This window comes from Myxocyprinus asiaticus, chromosome 24 (assembly GCF_019703515.2).
Source record: "Myxocyprinus asiaticus isolate MX2 ecotype Aquarium Trade chromosome 24, UBuf_Myxa_2, whole genome shotgun sequence".
Taxonomy (NCBI): domain Eukaryota; kingdom Metazoa; phylum Chordata; class Actinopteri; order Cypriniformes; family Catostomidae; genus Myxocyprinus; species Myxocyprinus asiaticus.
Window position 1 is genome coordinate 34,993,356 of NC_059367.1, and position 15,883 is coordinate 35,009,238.

At 36.9% G+C, this 15,883-nt stretch overlaps 1 protein-coding gene across 5 annotated transcripts in view; it reads left to right on the top strand.

Annotated features, from left to right (window-relative positions):
- The window catches only part of LOC127415452 (vinexin-like), a 73,610-nt gene that overhangs the window by 26,399 nt on the left and 31,328 nt on the right, over positions 1-15,883 (top strand). For all 5 annotated transcript variants that reach the window (XM_051654200.1, XM_051654201.1, XM_051654198.1 and 2 more), the window contains exons 2-7: positions 6,756-6,818; positions 9,091-9,288; positions 12,250-12,322; positions 12,560-12,699; positions 14,836-14,899; positions 15,788-15,811. In XM_051654200.1, coding sequence (XP_051510160.1) covers positions 6,807-6,818; positions 9,091-9,288; positions 12,250-12,322; positions 12,560-12,699; positions 14,836-14,899; positions 15,788-15,811 — 511 coding nt within the window. In that variant the 5' untranslated portion in view covers positions 6,756-6,806. The remainder of the gene's footprint in view (positions 1-6,755; positions 6,819-9,090; positions 9,289-12,249; positions 12,323-12,559; positions 12,700-14,835; positions 14,900-15,787; positions 15,812-15,883) is intronic.

Genomic DNA, 15,883 nt, shown 5'->3' on the forward strand with positions numbered 1-15,883 from the left:
TTGAGTTTTGAGTAATCTGTTAAAATTGTTTGGAGCTTTCAAAACAAACATCAGTAAAGCTCTGTGTGTTCTGAGGAGGGATCTGCACATATTTCATGAGCGGATGTCTAAGAAAGACCGGACCATATTAGGTTGTGTTTGAAAAGTCCTTCTCCCTCTTCTTGAGAGAGATTTGAGGGGTGATATGTTTTCCCTCTGGATATGTTCACACAGCAGCAGAATACAGTTGTTAGGTTTTTGTAGAGTGCTTAGTCTATGTTCACACATAGTTTTTTTTATAAATGAGAGTGACAACCACATTCTGTAATCAAATTGATTCACTTAAAGGGACAGTTTGGTCTCGAGATGCAAAGAGAACCATTGAGGTTTGATATTGTTTTTTTTTTTTGTTATTGTTGTTGTTGTTTTTGGATTTTATCCCCTTTTCTTCCCAATTTGGCATGCCCAACTCCCAATGCGCTCTAATTCCTTGTGGTGACTCGCCTCGATCCAGATGGTGGATTGTTGCTTCCGCTTCTGAGAGTCAGCCCACGCATCTTATCATGTGGCTTGCTCAGCGCATTACCATGGAGACTTTGCGCGTGTGGAGGCTCACGCTATTCACCGTTGGCATTCATGCACAATTCACCATGCACCCCACCGAGAGCAAGAACCACCTTATAGCGACCACGAGGAAGGTAACGTGACTCTACCTACCCTAGCAACCGGGCCAAATGTTTGCTTTGGGAGCCTGGCTGGAGTCACTCAACACACCCCGGATTCGAACTCGAGATACCAGGGTTGGTAGTCAGCGTCTTTGCTTGCTGAGCTACTCAGGCCCCCAGATTTGATATTGTTGAGGTATCTGCCATATTTGATTTAGGCACTTTACTTTATTAATATGATTTGATTAGAGAGTGAATGACAATAATAAAATGTGTTCTGTTTGTCACACAAAACAATCGTACTATTTCAGAACACTTGCATGAGTCATATAATTTACTTTTTGTCCTTTTTTGAGCTTGAAAGTCTAGAGTCACTCTTCACTTACACAATATGGACAATAAACCCTGTGAAGACAAAAAAATTAAATTGTGTTACATGGAAGATGAAAGTTCACATTTAGCAGATGATATTAGGGTTAATAAATAATGACGGAAGTTTAATTTTTGGTTGAAATACTCCACATTTACATTTATTCATTTAGCAGATGCTTTTATCCAAAGCGACTTACAAATGAGGAATACAACAGAAGCGATTCATCCTAAGGAGGCAGTAATAAGATAAGTGCTGTAATACAACATTGCAAATTGCTTACTGAAGCACAAGTAGGGAAGAAGTTGAGAGACAGTGGTATATAATGTCCTCTTTATAATGTTTTTTTCTTTCTTTTTTTTTAAGAAGAAAGAATACAGTTATTGCATTAGTAGGATTGGGCCAAGTGCTCGTGAAAGAGATGCCCCTTTAGATGTTTCTTGAAGGTGGCGAGAGAATCGGCTGCTCTCATGGGGTTTTTGGTTTTGTGCCTGTGTGAGATGGCACCACGAGGCACCGCTCACCCACTGATCGTCAACTTCGGAAAGGGCACTTGAAGTAGGGAATGTATATAGGGGTGTGTGGTGTGAGTGGATGTTCTGAAAGCCAGCACCAATGCCTTGAACTTGATGCGAGCAACCATTGGCCACCAGTGTAGTTACTATAGATGAAGTGAGGCGCGACGTGCACTCTCTTAAGCTTGTTGAAGACCAATCGTGCCACCGCGTTCTGGATCGATTGCGGAGTTTTAATTGTACATGCATGAAGTCCTGCCAGAAGAGCATTGCAGTAGTCCATTCTATGTAAAACAAGCTCTTTAAATAACGTTGTTACTGTATATCGATTGTGATAAAACTTTCCAGTGTTATTGAAGTTGCCATCTTGACATTGGCTATTCATTGATACATACAGTATTCAAGCCGCTCCTGTACGCTGTTGTATGAACAGGCCAAGTCACACATTAGTGAACACGGTTGTCAATCCCAAACACTGAATGTGTGAACGGAGCCTCTCTCACAGTGCTCATTTAAGTAATAATGGTCTAAGGAGCCAATAGCTGTGCCATCCAGCATTGTTGTAGTCAAGACCACCTAAACTGAGACCAAGTCAAGACCAAGACCAGAGTGTATTGAGACCAAGACAAGACCAAGACTTTGAGGGGTTGAGACCAAGTCAAGACCAAGGCAGGGCGAGATCAAGTCAAGACCAAGACCAGACCAGTGTGAGTCCCACACTGCATGACACACTTATGATAAAATGTGGAACAAGCAAACCATAGGCACTCCTCAAATTGATCTGAAAGATCCACATTCCCAGACAACAAATGAAGATTCACCTCTTTTATTGCCATATATATATGTGTGTGTGTGTGTGTGTGTGTGTGTGTGTGTGTGTGTGTGTGTGTGTATCAGTGTACCACGAAAAATGACTTGATAAAATAATCAAAAGGCATCGTAGAGGTGAATTTTATGTGTGTGAATTTTCCTTTCTTTTCTATGAGCAAACAAATACAAACAATGTCCAGTCTACAGTGGCTTAAATGGCATGTCAAGGCAGAAACCGTTTTGATTTTGAGACTTTGTTGTTTTATACCACCACCATTTCAGACAGTTTAGAGGAGATTATTTAAATGGATAATATGCGCAGGACATAATCGACTGACAGGTCCATGCAAACACATAATCACACACCCACAAACACACACTGACTCTCTTTGTCTTCTCTGCACATGCAGCAACAAGACGGTACATTAAACAAACACTCCTTCAATTCGCCCTCGTCTTCATTGTAAAATATGAATGGACGTAATGTGTAATTCAATGAACTAAACATTTTTGCCCTTGTGCATACTGATTTAAATTGACTGCTGAAGAGAGTTAACATGAATAATTTGTTTGTAAGATCTTTTGAAATGTCAAAGGCAGTTCTTGCAAACACAGTTGTGTCTTATAACCTCATGAATGAATATTACATCAGACTTACTTCAACTGCTGGGGCACACTAACTTGGTAACTTTTTTTTCCACATTGGTTTTGTATATTGTTTAATGGGTTTGTTCACCCAGACCTGAGAATTCTATCATCATTTATTCACCCTTGTGTTGTTCTAATCCTCTATGACTTTCTATCTTCCATGGAACACAGGAGACGTTTAGCAGAATGTCTTTGCTGCTCATTTCCATACAATTAAAGTGAATGGGAGAAGATGCATTCAAACTCCAAAAATGACATAAAACACCATAAAGGTATCATAAAATTGATCTATATGACTCATGTACTAATTACAAGTCTTCTGAAGCCATATTTGTGCGAGGAAAAGAACTACATATAAATTGCTATTTGTTGAAAATCATCCCCTCCACTGCAGCTCTCGACAATCATTCACATTCATGTATATTCAATACTGCATGAAGATGCATTGCACCAGGTTGGCTTTCAGTGATGCTGAAAGACATTGTAACTCATCACAACGTGCCAACTTTGAATATGTGTAAGCGCGAATGAGATTTGAAAGCTAAAGTGGAGGGCAAGGTTATCAGTGAACAACTTATATGTAATTATATTCCACACACAAAGCTATCATTTGGCTTCAGAAGACTTAACATATAGTGCTCAAGTCATACCACTTTTATGGTGCTTTTATTTTTATTTAATTTTTTTGCAGCTACACAGCACCTGTCCCCATTCACTCTCACTGAATGGAAAAGAACAGTGTGAACATCCTGCCTAACTCCTCCTTTTGTGTTCCATGGAAGAAAGAAAGTCATGTGAATCTGGAACAACATGAGGGTGAATAAATGATGACAGAATTGTCTTTTTAGGATGAATTATTGCTTTGTTAACAATTGATATAGCACATGTAAATCCATCTATGTTAATAAGCACATATAGATAATGCAGGTCATTCATGCAAATAAACATGCATACACTGTGTATAAGTGCGAGGGGGTCTCATGTACTGAGAGTTCATTGTGAATCACACATATTCGCAATTGTTGTTTTTTCTGTTATGTAATGGAGCTCATTCAAGACTGGTGAGTCATCTGGGGCAAGAGAAAGAGAGAACAAGAGAGAGAAAGAGAATGAACCAACATTGAATCCCCTGTGTGAACAGCCCAGTGTTCATATGCATTCAGGAAACTGAGCACAATCATTATGGTCTCTGGTTCATAGTTACTCATCCCACATGGAAAACACATCTCTTTGCAGCAGGAACACTTGGCTCATGGTCTCACTTTCAGAGTGGGAAACGTTGATGTCAGATGGAAAGCTACAGTCATATGAAACTTTTAATGTGTGGTTGCTATGCTGACCAAGCTGTACTTTTTAAGGGTTATTAAACACCAATTTTATGGTAACACTTTTCAATAAGGTTCTATTTGTGAATGCATTACAGTAATTATCACGAACTAACAATGAGCAGTGATTTTGCAATGCAATTTTATAGCATTTATTAATCCTGATTAATGTTAATTTTTGAATTGTTCATTGTTTGTTCATGTTAATTCATATTAGACTAATTAAAAAAATGCATGAACTAATTTGTGTATTTGTTAAAATCAGAGATTCCAAGATTAATATCTGCTATAAAATTTATTACTAATTGTTAGTTAATGCTGACTAATGTAGTTACAGTAAATAATGTTAACAAATACAAACTTTTGTAAAGTGTTAACAAAAAAAAAAAAAATTAAAAAAAAAAAAATTTTGGAAACAATTTTGATTGTTTAGTAACTTTAGTTGTTTATTATTATTATTATTATTATTATTATTATTATTATTATTATTATTATTATTCATGTTTTCATGTGTTTGGATTTTCTACCTTTTAAAATATATTTTGATCTGGTACCCTGTTTTGGTTTTCACACGGTTATGGAAGTTGTTGGAAAACTTGACCCCTGGTCATTGTTTAGTTATACAATGCCATAGCAACAGAGCAGGAATGCCCACACCATTAGTTTCACACTCATGTGAATATCTGGTTTTGCACAATAAGTTGATATCAGACAAAACACACTCTAAAAAGATAAGTTTAGGTCTTTATAGTACCTTATAGACCTATTTTAAAAAGTGATTTCCAAATGTAAAGCCCCAGTAAACCAACCCTTTACTATTTTACGATAAACTATCAAGAGTACCATTTGACCAAAACATTTTATTTGTCAAAAGAAGCATGCACCCATTTTCAATATGGGCTCTGCAATGAATTGAATAATTAATGCCCATATAAAACATGGGTCCACGCTTGACTGTTAATGAACGCTTCTGCAAGAGAATAAATAACATGTAAAAGTTAACATTAATTTGACATTAAAGTTTGGCATGTTCAGAAACCTGGAAAACTGCCCTCAGCATTATAGGCCTCATTGTTTCTAAGGAACTCACCTAATGAGATGGGTAATGTTGCTGCATTGCTGATACTTGTCATGAAATTTCAAAGTCTTTTAAAACAGTACTATTGATTTTTTTGATCATACATACTCACACACACACACACACACACACATACACACACACAAAATAATTTCTAATAAAAGCTCTAGAAACATCCAACAATATATTTCCTACCTCATAAAAACATCCTAATCCAATTTACACTGTACTGTTATTTATCTCTATAGCTATGCTAATTGTCATCTCTTTATGAACAGGATTCACTTTGTGTCAGATATTCTAATCGGTAACACTTTTTTTGAAAGGTCCAAAATAATGCACTAGTTAAGCATGAATAAGACAATAGTTAATAAGTAACTGAATGTAAAGTAAGGCTAGCCATAATTTACAACTTATTAAATGTAACATTTTTGTGAAGAAAGTAACGCAATTAATGCTCAATTTCTAATAAACTGCATATCTAATAAGGCTATCTTATCCATAATTTACAACTCATTAAACATCTTATTTTTGTGTAGAAAGTGATGTTATTAATGCTCTATTTTAGAGATCCATCATAAATCAAGTTTACTAAACAATATTAAGCCAGTAATTAAAGCAAATTAGTATTGGTTTTATTAACTTTTTACTACTGATACACTTTAAATATACTATTAAAATTTACCCCCTGTTGTAAAGTGAAAATTGTACTTAGTCAAGTTATTGGTTTGTTTTGTATTTATATCTACATTCAATTAATTGTTAATTACTGTCTTCTTCATGCTTAACTAGTGCATTATTGTGGACCCTTAAAATAAAGTGTTACCCTATAATCTATTACATCTTAAATAACAGCACTAAAAATAGCTCATCTTGACTGCCTCTCTTTAAAGCAGTCTTTGAGATTTGTAAAGGGTAATAATTAGTAGATTTTGCGAGGCCAGTGAGGGTCTTGGCCCAACCAATCAGTTTCTATATTAATCTATAATATAATTTCATAAAACTATTAAAATATGATCTAGCCTTTGGTCGAGACTTGTGTCTCTGCTGGAAAAAAATGAACACCTCCCAATCAGTGGGCGTTTTCAAATAGGGATGGCATTTTTCAAACGATTTACAGGATTTACATTAAGATTCCCTACTTTTTTATTGAATAGTTGAGGAACACCCATCCTAGTTTTGAAATGCCCACTGATTACTATGTTGAGATTCTTTACTTTCATCGGATATTTCAAAAACGGCCATTATAATTTATTATCAACACACACTCAAAAGCATATAAGGATTTACCCTCTGTATTTGTTTGTGCCTTTTGGTGGCATTATTTGTTTTTTATCGCATTTTGTTCTTTTGTCTTTCTTTTAGGCAGTCAATCTGAAATCTGAGAGATTACTGACTAGGACCCCTGCAGATGACATGCAGTCTCAGGTAAGATTTGGGCTAAAAAAGTGGTGGGTCTCAACCCAAAAATGGGTCACAAGTCTGTTCTGATAGGGCCATTTAGAACAAGGAACAAAAAACATGCTAAATACAAGTAAAATGCATCTAACCACAAAATCATGCATAGTTACAGTATAGGTTAGCAAAATAAATAGGCTTATCAACTTTAAAAAGGAGAAAATGCTTCCCATATCTTTTGTTGTTGAAGTTAAAGGGATAGTTCACCCAAAAATGAAAATTCTCTCATCATTTACTCACCCTCATGCCATCCCAGCTGTGTATGACTTTTGTTCTTCTGCTGAAGACAAAGATTTTTAGAAAAACTTCTCAGCTCTGTGGCTTCATACAATGCAAGTGAATGGTGACAAGAACTTTGAAGCTCCAAAAAGCACATAAATGCAGCTAAAAATTAATCCATACGACTTCAGTGGTCAAATCCATGTCTTCAGAAGCGATATGATAGGTGTAGGTGAGAAACAGATTTGTATTTAAGTCCTTTCTACTATAAATTCTCCTCCCTGCCCAGCATGTGGCGATATGCACAAAGAATGTGAATCACCAAAAACAAAAGAAGAATATGAACGTGAAAGTGGAGATTTATAGTAAAAAAAATACTTAAATATTTAACTGTTCTCTCACCCACACCATCATATCGCTTTAGAAAATATGGATTAAACCACTGGAGTCATATGGATTACTTTTTAGCTGCATTTATGTGCTTTTTGGAGCTTCAAAGTTCTTGTCACCATTCACTTGCATTGTATGTAGCCAGAGATCTGAGAAGTTTTTCTAAAAATCTTTTTTGTGTTCAGCAGAAGAAAGAAAGTCATACACAACTGAGATGGCATGAGGGTGAGTAAATGATGAGAGAATTTTCTTTTTTGAGTGAACTGTCCCTTTAAGGGTTGTGCATCAGGTGAAACTTTACTGTATTTTGGTGCAGATTCATTTGATGCTTGATAAAAACTAACTAAATTAGAAAGATGTCAACAAGGACAGGTTGTGTGACATGCCATCATCCTCAAAAACCATGAACAAAATAAAGGTAAAAGAATATACAACCGTGACTACTTTAAATATTCACTTCAGTTCACTTGCAATGAGGATAAACATGGTGTGTGCCGACCACAATGTGCAGTGAATTTATAATACTTTATAAATATTGTTAATGATTTATCCAGTAGTTATAATTATTATTACTTAATAGAACTTTTTTTTTTTTTTTTAAAACTACTTTATTACTGTGTTTTCACCACTTGGTATTCAATGTAAAATCTGAAACCAGTTAAGAACCACTGATCTTAAAGATGAACAAGAATAAAGGTTAGAAATGTTTTTGCATACTAGTCTGTATATCTACATCCTGTTTATGATTCCATTGGTTCATAAATTCTGAGACGTCTAAATCACTTCTTAACCCTCAAAACATTTCAGCATCTGTTGAAGTTCAAAGCGGGCCTTCAGTATTTCACAAACAACTAAGCTCTCTAAGTCATTGTGAAACACTTTGCACTTGGATTACTGACAAACCTTGGCAGTGCCTAGACTGTTCAGCATCTCCTTGAAAGATGCCCTGAAAACACAGAGAGAAAGAGACGTTAAAACAACCACTAACACATCGACTGAAGGAGAGAAAGAGAGGGCTATTTATGGACTAGACTTGGATTTCCATGAAAAAGCCCTGTTCCCCTGCTCACAAAGGCATCTGCATGATTTAACAAGATACAGTTTCACCCTCTGTGAGAACACAGGGATCTTCCCATGACCCCTAGAGTTCAAACCAAGAGAGGAAGCATTATTCAGGTCACAGACAGAGTGGAAAGGGAGAGATTGCGGGGTCCAAGTCAATAGGGAGATGTAAAAAAACAGACAGCCGAGGAGAAATTTTGGTAAGGCAAAACCTACCCAGCATCCTCTTATCTCTACTCAGACTTGATAGCTAGCACTGGTGACCTCTTTTTGACGCTGTTGGCCAGGGGTCATACCTTAGGGAGTGTAAACACTTAAAAAGGGCTGTGCAATGAGGTAGTAATGAGTTTCTCCTGTTTTGGCTCCACAAACTACAAGGCCGCAAAGGGCTCTTTTTCTGCAAGAGGGTGGAACATGGTCTTCCGATAGGAAGATCTGTAAAGAATGAGGATATACTGTACTGTTATAGTTGACAATAAGACTGAGAGTCTCATCCATGTTTTAGTTTATCGAGACTCTGATTCTAGGTTGTTAAATCAAATGTCTCTTTCTTTCTCTCTCTCTCTCTTAGAAAAGAGTGGAGGTGTATGACCATCTGAATGGCTCACGGATCATTTTCTCAGATGAGGGTCTTCCCAGCAGTGGAGCGAACCAGCACTTCATGACTCCAGATATGACACAGGAAGTAGTAGTGATCTCTCCTGGTCTTCCTACACCTCCCTTAAGTCCATTCCACAAGAGTTCAACTCATGCATCTTCACAACACAAGGCAAGAGCATAGACGCGACACATCAGTGACAATTTGTGCAATTGCTATAGTTTTGAGTGCAACTAAAACACCCTATGAAAATAATCCACATCACACCACCAACTTAAGAGCATTGATTAACTTGTAGTAACTGTAATATTTCTACAGAGCAACTTCACATTGACTGAGTATGTGCAGCTGCACAATATATATTGTTCTGCCCCCTTGTGGCATTAATTCAAAACTACAACTACAACAATTGTAAAGTTTATTGTAACCTATCACACAGTTATTTTTTATAAATATATATTTTTAGGATATAATATACTAATGAAAGTTTACAGTGGCCCAGAGGTGCACAACGAAATTTACAAAGGAAACAAAAGTTCACAACAAAGAAATCAAGCAACAACAAAACACAAATAAATTAAGCAACAACACAAATAAATTAAGCCACAACACAAATAAATTAAACATCAACACAAATAAATTAAGCTACAACATGAATCAGTTTAGCCACATCATAACGAACTGAAGCTACAGCACAAAGATTAAGAAAGGACTCATGAATCAGGTGTTTTATTTTGACACAAATTTTGTTATGTTACCTGGAGGCAACACCATACCATTGGGAGTTAATTACAATATTTAGCTTCACAATGCCCAAATGTCTTTGCCAAAAGGTATTTAGTTAAATTAAAATCATAACATAATCAAAACACAAATCTACTTTACTCACATTGGGAATGTCTTATCATGTCCTGTCCTCCTCAAACCTAAACATTATTCACCAGGTCAATGTTGCTCCCTAGTGGTCGGAAGCATTTCCTATGTTGTGTCTTAATTTCTTTATGTTGTGGCTTAAAGGTGCACTCAGTAATTAATTTAATTTGTCATCTTGGACTTACACTGACACCTAGTGGTGTGGATGCAGCATCATTCAAACACAATAGTTTTCTGTTACCAACGGCATTATAGAAATTCACTATTCACAGGCAGCCATAATTAACTCAATTCGTGAGTAAAAGGCCCATTAAACAGGGCTTTTACTGAGATTAAGCGAGTAGTATTCGGCTGGTCATGTGATTCGAACATGGAAGCCCCCATGAGGGGTCCCTCTCCAAGTAGAATAAAAGAGCATGAAGAGGGACACATTTGTGTTGTGGCTTAATTTCTGGCTTAATTACTTTGGGTTGTGTCTCATTTGTGTTGTGGTTTAATTTCTTTGGGTTGTGTCTTATTTGTGTTGTGACTTAATTTCTTTGTGTTGTGGTTTAATTTCATTGTGTTGTGGCTTAATTTCTTTGTGTTGTGACTTAATTTCTTTGTGTTGTTGCTTAATCTATTTGTGTTATGGCTTAATTTCTTTGTGTTGTTGCTTAATTTCTTTGTGTTGTGTCTTATTTGTGTTGTGGCTTAATTTCTTTGTGTTGTGGCTTAATCTATTTGTGTTATGGCTTAATTTCTTTGTGTTGTGGCTTAATTTCTTTGTGTTGTGTCTTAATTTCTTTGGGTTGTGTCTTATTTGTGTTGTGGCTTAATTACTTTGGGTTGTGTCTTATTTGTGTTGTGGTTTAATTTCTTTGGGTTGTGTCTTATTTGTGTTGTGGCTTAATTTCTTTGTGTTGTAGCTTAATTTATTTGCGTTGTGGCCCCGACTCCGCAGTTCCCCCGCTCTCACTACCCTCGATGGTGGGGCGACCAGGGGCTATACGGCGATTCCCCTGGTGGACAAGGCGCTCGCGGCGCACCTATGCCCGCAGAGTGCCGCCACCTGGCGCGGACGCCCTAAGTTCCCGTCCAAGCCCTGTAGGCTCACGTCGTCCCTGACGGCTAAAGCCTACAGTGCTGCTGGACAAGCCACCTCTGCCCTGCACGCCATGGCTCTCCTGCAGGTCCACCAAGCCAAGGCGCTGAAAGAACTGCACGAGGGTAGTTCCGCCCCAGATTTGATGCAGGAACTGCGCTCGGCGACCGACCTCGCTCTCCAAGCGACGAAGGTCACGGCGCAGTCTCTCGGGTGGACGATGGCCACACTAGCGCCACCTTTGGCTCAACCTGGTCGAGATGGGCGAGGCCGACAAGACACGGTTCCTTGCTGCCCCCATTTCCCAGGCGGGCCTATTCGGCGACACTGTCGAGGATTTTGCCCAGCAGTTCTCGCCGGTGAAGCAGCAGACGGAGGCAATCCGGCACATCCTGCCCCGGCGCGGCTCAAGATCCCGCACCCCGTCTGCTCATCGCCAAGGGCATCCCCCTGCGGTGACTGCACCGGCTCCACCGCAGCCCGCCCCTTCGGCCCGGCCCCGGCGTGGAGCCCACCACAGGAAGCCGACACCACCCGTCTCACAGCCGGCGCCGAAGAACCCACGGAGGTCCTCGAAGCACCCCTGAGATGGGCGGCCCAGGGACGAGGGAACCCACTCACGTGGATTATGGCTTAATTTATTTGTGATTGTAACTTAATTTCTTTGTGTTGTGACTAAATTTATTTGTTTTGTGGCTGAATTTCTTTGTGATGTGGCTGAATTTCTTTGTGTTGTGGCTTGATTTCTTTATGTTGTGGCTTGATTTCTTTGTGTTTTGAACTTGTGTTTGCTTTGTAAATTTCATTGTGTTCTACACCTCTGGGCCATGGTATGTTTTTTGTTTGAAGCTGTTCAAAACTGTATGATCCATGTTATCCGGAATTAATTGAGAATGTTCCAAAGAGCATCTTGTGTGCTTCAATGGAAGCAAAAAAATATTGTACAAAGGTGTTATCATGGTCAATGTCATTAATTTGCTTAGATTTAATGAGCAACCTAGAAAGAGTTGATTTAAAAAAAATAAAAATAAAAAATAAAAAGTTTAAATTAGGCTAATATATTGATTTTGCCTTAGGAATTATAAACATTTGATACATTTTTGATAAAATTGTATTTATTTTATTTCATTCAGTGTTTATGCATTTGTGAGACTATGCTTTAATGTTTCAATCAGGTTGCTGAGGTCAATGGAGGTGGATTCCCAACACACAGTTTTGGATCTTACTATGGTCCTACACAGGCAAACGGTAAATCCTCTATAGGATTATGAGACGGAAATCCAAATAAATCCAATCTTAATCTTGTTTTTAAGTGGGTATTTAAAATAAAGTCATTATTAACTGTATGTTCCAGATATATCGGGAAAGTGTAGTGCACTTGATGTATTGGATAAATCTCCCATCCTCTTTACCAAATTTGATTACTTTGATTATGTTGATTATGTTTTAACCAGTGATCTCACTGTTTCTGTTATGCTCTCTCAGATGAATTATCTAATGGTGGAATGAAAAGCGGATGCTCTGCCACGTTGCCTCGGACTTTTGCCCCACGAGAGGAGCGACTGATAAAGTTTTCTGGAATCGGTCCTGTAGATGAAACAGGCATGCCAATCGCATCTCGATCTGTGAGTCTCCACACAACGTACTCTCACTAAACCACTGTAATCCCATAATTAATTAATGTTTTACATCTTCAGTGAGTTAAAAAGCTGTTAAACTGTGCACATTCATTTACCACACTTTCAACTGAACACTGCCAAGGATCACAGGTTAAGAGGGCATGCTAGTAAACCGGCCTGGCACAACACTACAATGTACCAGTTATCACGTAGCTCACTTTGGTTGTAATGTTTTGACCCACATATTATCCACTGAACAATATGTTGGTAGTTGACATGAAATATTTTTGGAAACCAGTGTCCTGCAGTGTGACAGGCTTTACTCCATCTAAAACTATACTGTATTAACCCACCTATTCCGTTCAGGTCATTTTTGACCTGGGAGTGGTTAATAATCATTTTTAAATACTACATAGTTTTTAGTACAGGAACCAAACTTTGTCAGGCTTTCAAAATGAACATACATAATAATTTTTTTAATTATATATAAAAATATTTAAGAGATATAATACTCTGCAGCCATCTGATCTGATGGTGAACCAGCTTGCTGCATTCTCACACATTAACATTTGGCAGTTCATGCAAGTTAACAGAAGTATTGATGTTGTATAGTTGTATTGTACAGTTGATTTGATGTTGTTTAGTTAGAAAAAGAATATGTTGATTTCATAGATTTTGACCACTAAGTTGTTTTGAGCAGTTTTTAAATAAAGGGATAGTTCACCCAAAAATGAAAATTCTCTCATCATTTACTCACCCTTATGCCACCCCAGATGTGGATGACTTTCTTTCTTCTGTAGAACACAAACAAAGATTTTTAAAAGAATATCTCAGCTCTGTAGTTCCAGACAATGCAAGCCAATGTGACCAGAACTTTGAAGATCCATAAGGCATCATAAAAGTAATCCATGTCTTCAGACTTGATATGATAGGTGTGGGTGAGAAACAGATCAGTATTTAAGTCCTTTTTTTTTACCATAAATTCTCCTCCATGCCTGGTAAAATGTGGACGTAAAAGTGAAAATCAATATTTATTGTAAAAAAGGACTTAAATATTGATCTGTTTCTCACCCACACTCGATTGCTTCTGAAGATATGGATTTAACCACTGGAGTTATATGGATTAATTTTGTGCTGCCTTTATGTGCATTTTGGACCTTCAAAGTTCTGGCCACCATTTACTTACATTGTATGGACCTACAGAGCTGAGGTATTCTTCTAAATATCTTTATTTGTGTTCTACAGAAGAAAGAAAGTCATACGTGTCTGGGATGTCATGAGGGTAAGTAAATGATGACAGTATTTTTATTTTTGGGTGAAATATCCCTTTAAGAGTTATCAGGAAATTCATTCAAATTTCTAGTAATTCTCACATTGGATATTGATATACATTTTGCATTTAGTCATTTAATTTTACATAATGTTATATTCAAATAAATATTTTATATAAATTTTATTAAAAAAAATATATCTTCACATTTATCACACTGGGTTGGCTGTAGTTAATGTATATTTTGGAACGTCAAAGAATTCTCAACTTTGTAATTCATACTACCTAATAACATTTAAATTTTTCTGCTATCATGCCAAATATATATATATATATATATATATATATATATATATATATATATATATATATATATATATTTTATGTATGAACAGTCAGGAAGTCAAAAGTGAGTTACAATATGGTTTTAGATGAAAACCACTGGGTTATGAATGTTTTATAAGCCTAAATTTCACCGGGTCGAAATTGACCTGCGAATGAAAAAGGTGAATGCAGATTTTGAATGCAATAGGGGGGTTAAACAGCATTTAGCTTATTCTTTTATAATTATTGTGCATGCATATTTGTACCTTTTTTTTTATTTAATTTGTTAAATGGGATAATTTCAAATGAACTAGCAAAAGGGTAATTAAAAAAAATTAAACGTGAAAGAAATGCACCTAAAGCACTTAAAATATAGGTTATAATGTATAATCTTTTATACATCCATAAAATCTTGATGTTGTTAAAAATGGTCATGGACAGGTTATGTGTCAACTACCTACATAAACAAGAATTATGTTAATTACAGTATGTAGCCATATTATGTTGTTTTTATTTGCAATAATAAGCAAAGCCATTTTTCTTTCCAGAGCGTAAACAAGCCCAAGGACTGGTATAGGAGCATGTTCAGACAAATCCACAAGAAACCAGAGGGTATTTGCTGTCTTTCTCCTTCCTTTCTCTCTCTCTCTCTCTCTCTCTCTCTCTCTCTCTCTGGGGTTTTGCTGCTTGACAAACTGCTGTTGAAGTTTGCAGTGCTTTACCACAAATTGCTGTTATGCAAAACTTCACAAAAGCCCTCAAGGAAATCTGGCCAGAGTCCTGAGCTTGATTAATAAACAGATGCTTGAGTTTTACCGCTTCCGTTTGTCCACTAAATGACTTTAATGACTGGAGCACTACCTAATGTAGTTGAGTAATTATGAACAGCAAATTGCAGCATTATCTGACTTGCTCAGTGTGTTTCCATGGATACCATTGTTGACTGAGTCTAATTGTGCCTATACAGAGAAAGACTTTAATAAAGGGCTGTCGTGTGAGAATTTCACATGGTATCTTACTTTTACAGAGCTTTTAGTCTTGAAATAGAGAGTAAGTAGTCATTTAGCTGACACTTTATCTAAAATGATTTTCAGTACATTTATTACAGGAACAATTTCCCTTGAGCAACCTGGAGTTAGGTGTTTTGCTCAAGTGCACAATAATTATAGCTTATGAATCAACCCATGCAGGGATTTAACCAGTAGCCTTCTGATCACTAGCCCTTAGATATTGATCAGTTAGTTTTTACACTGAACAAAATGTTAACCAAAAACATGTGCTTAATGTAGTAACATAATTTTAAGTGTAACAAAGTTGAATAAGATAGAAATAGCTCCTTAGGGTACCAACTGGAGGTTACCGCTTTTTTACAATGTAGATAATGACTATGTCGAACATTCAATACAGATAATAAAAAAAAATGCTTACTTAGTTTCATGCATTTAGTATCTGTTATTTCTACTGATTTAATTTTTTTCTTTTCTATTTTTGTTCTTGTAGAGGCTGAGCTTGACTGGAGAGAACGTAAGTAGCTAAATATTGTAGTTACATTTGACGTGTAAACATTAACCTGTTTTTTGGGCACTGTCTACTTAA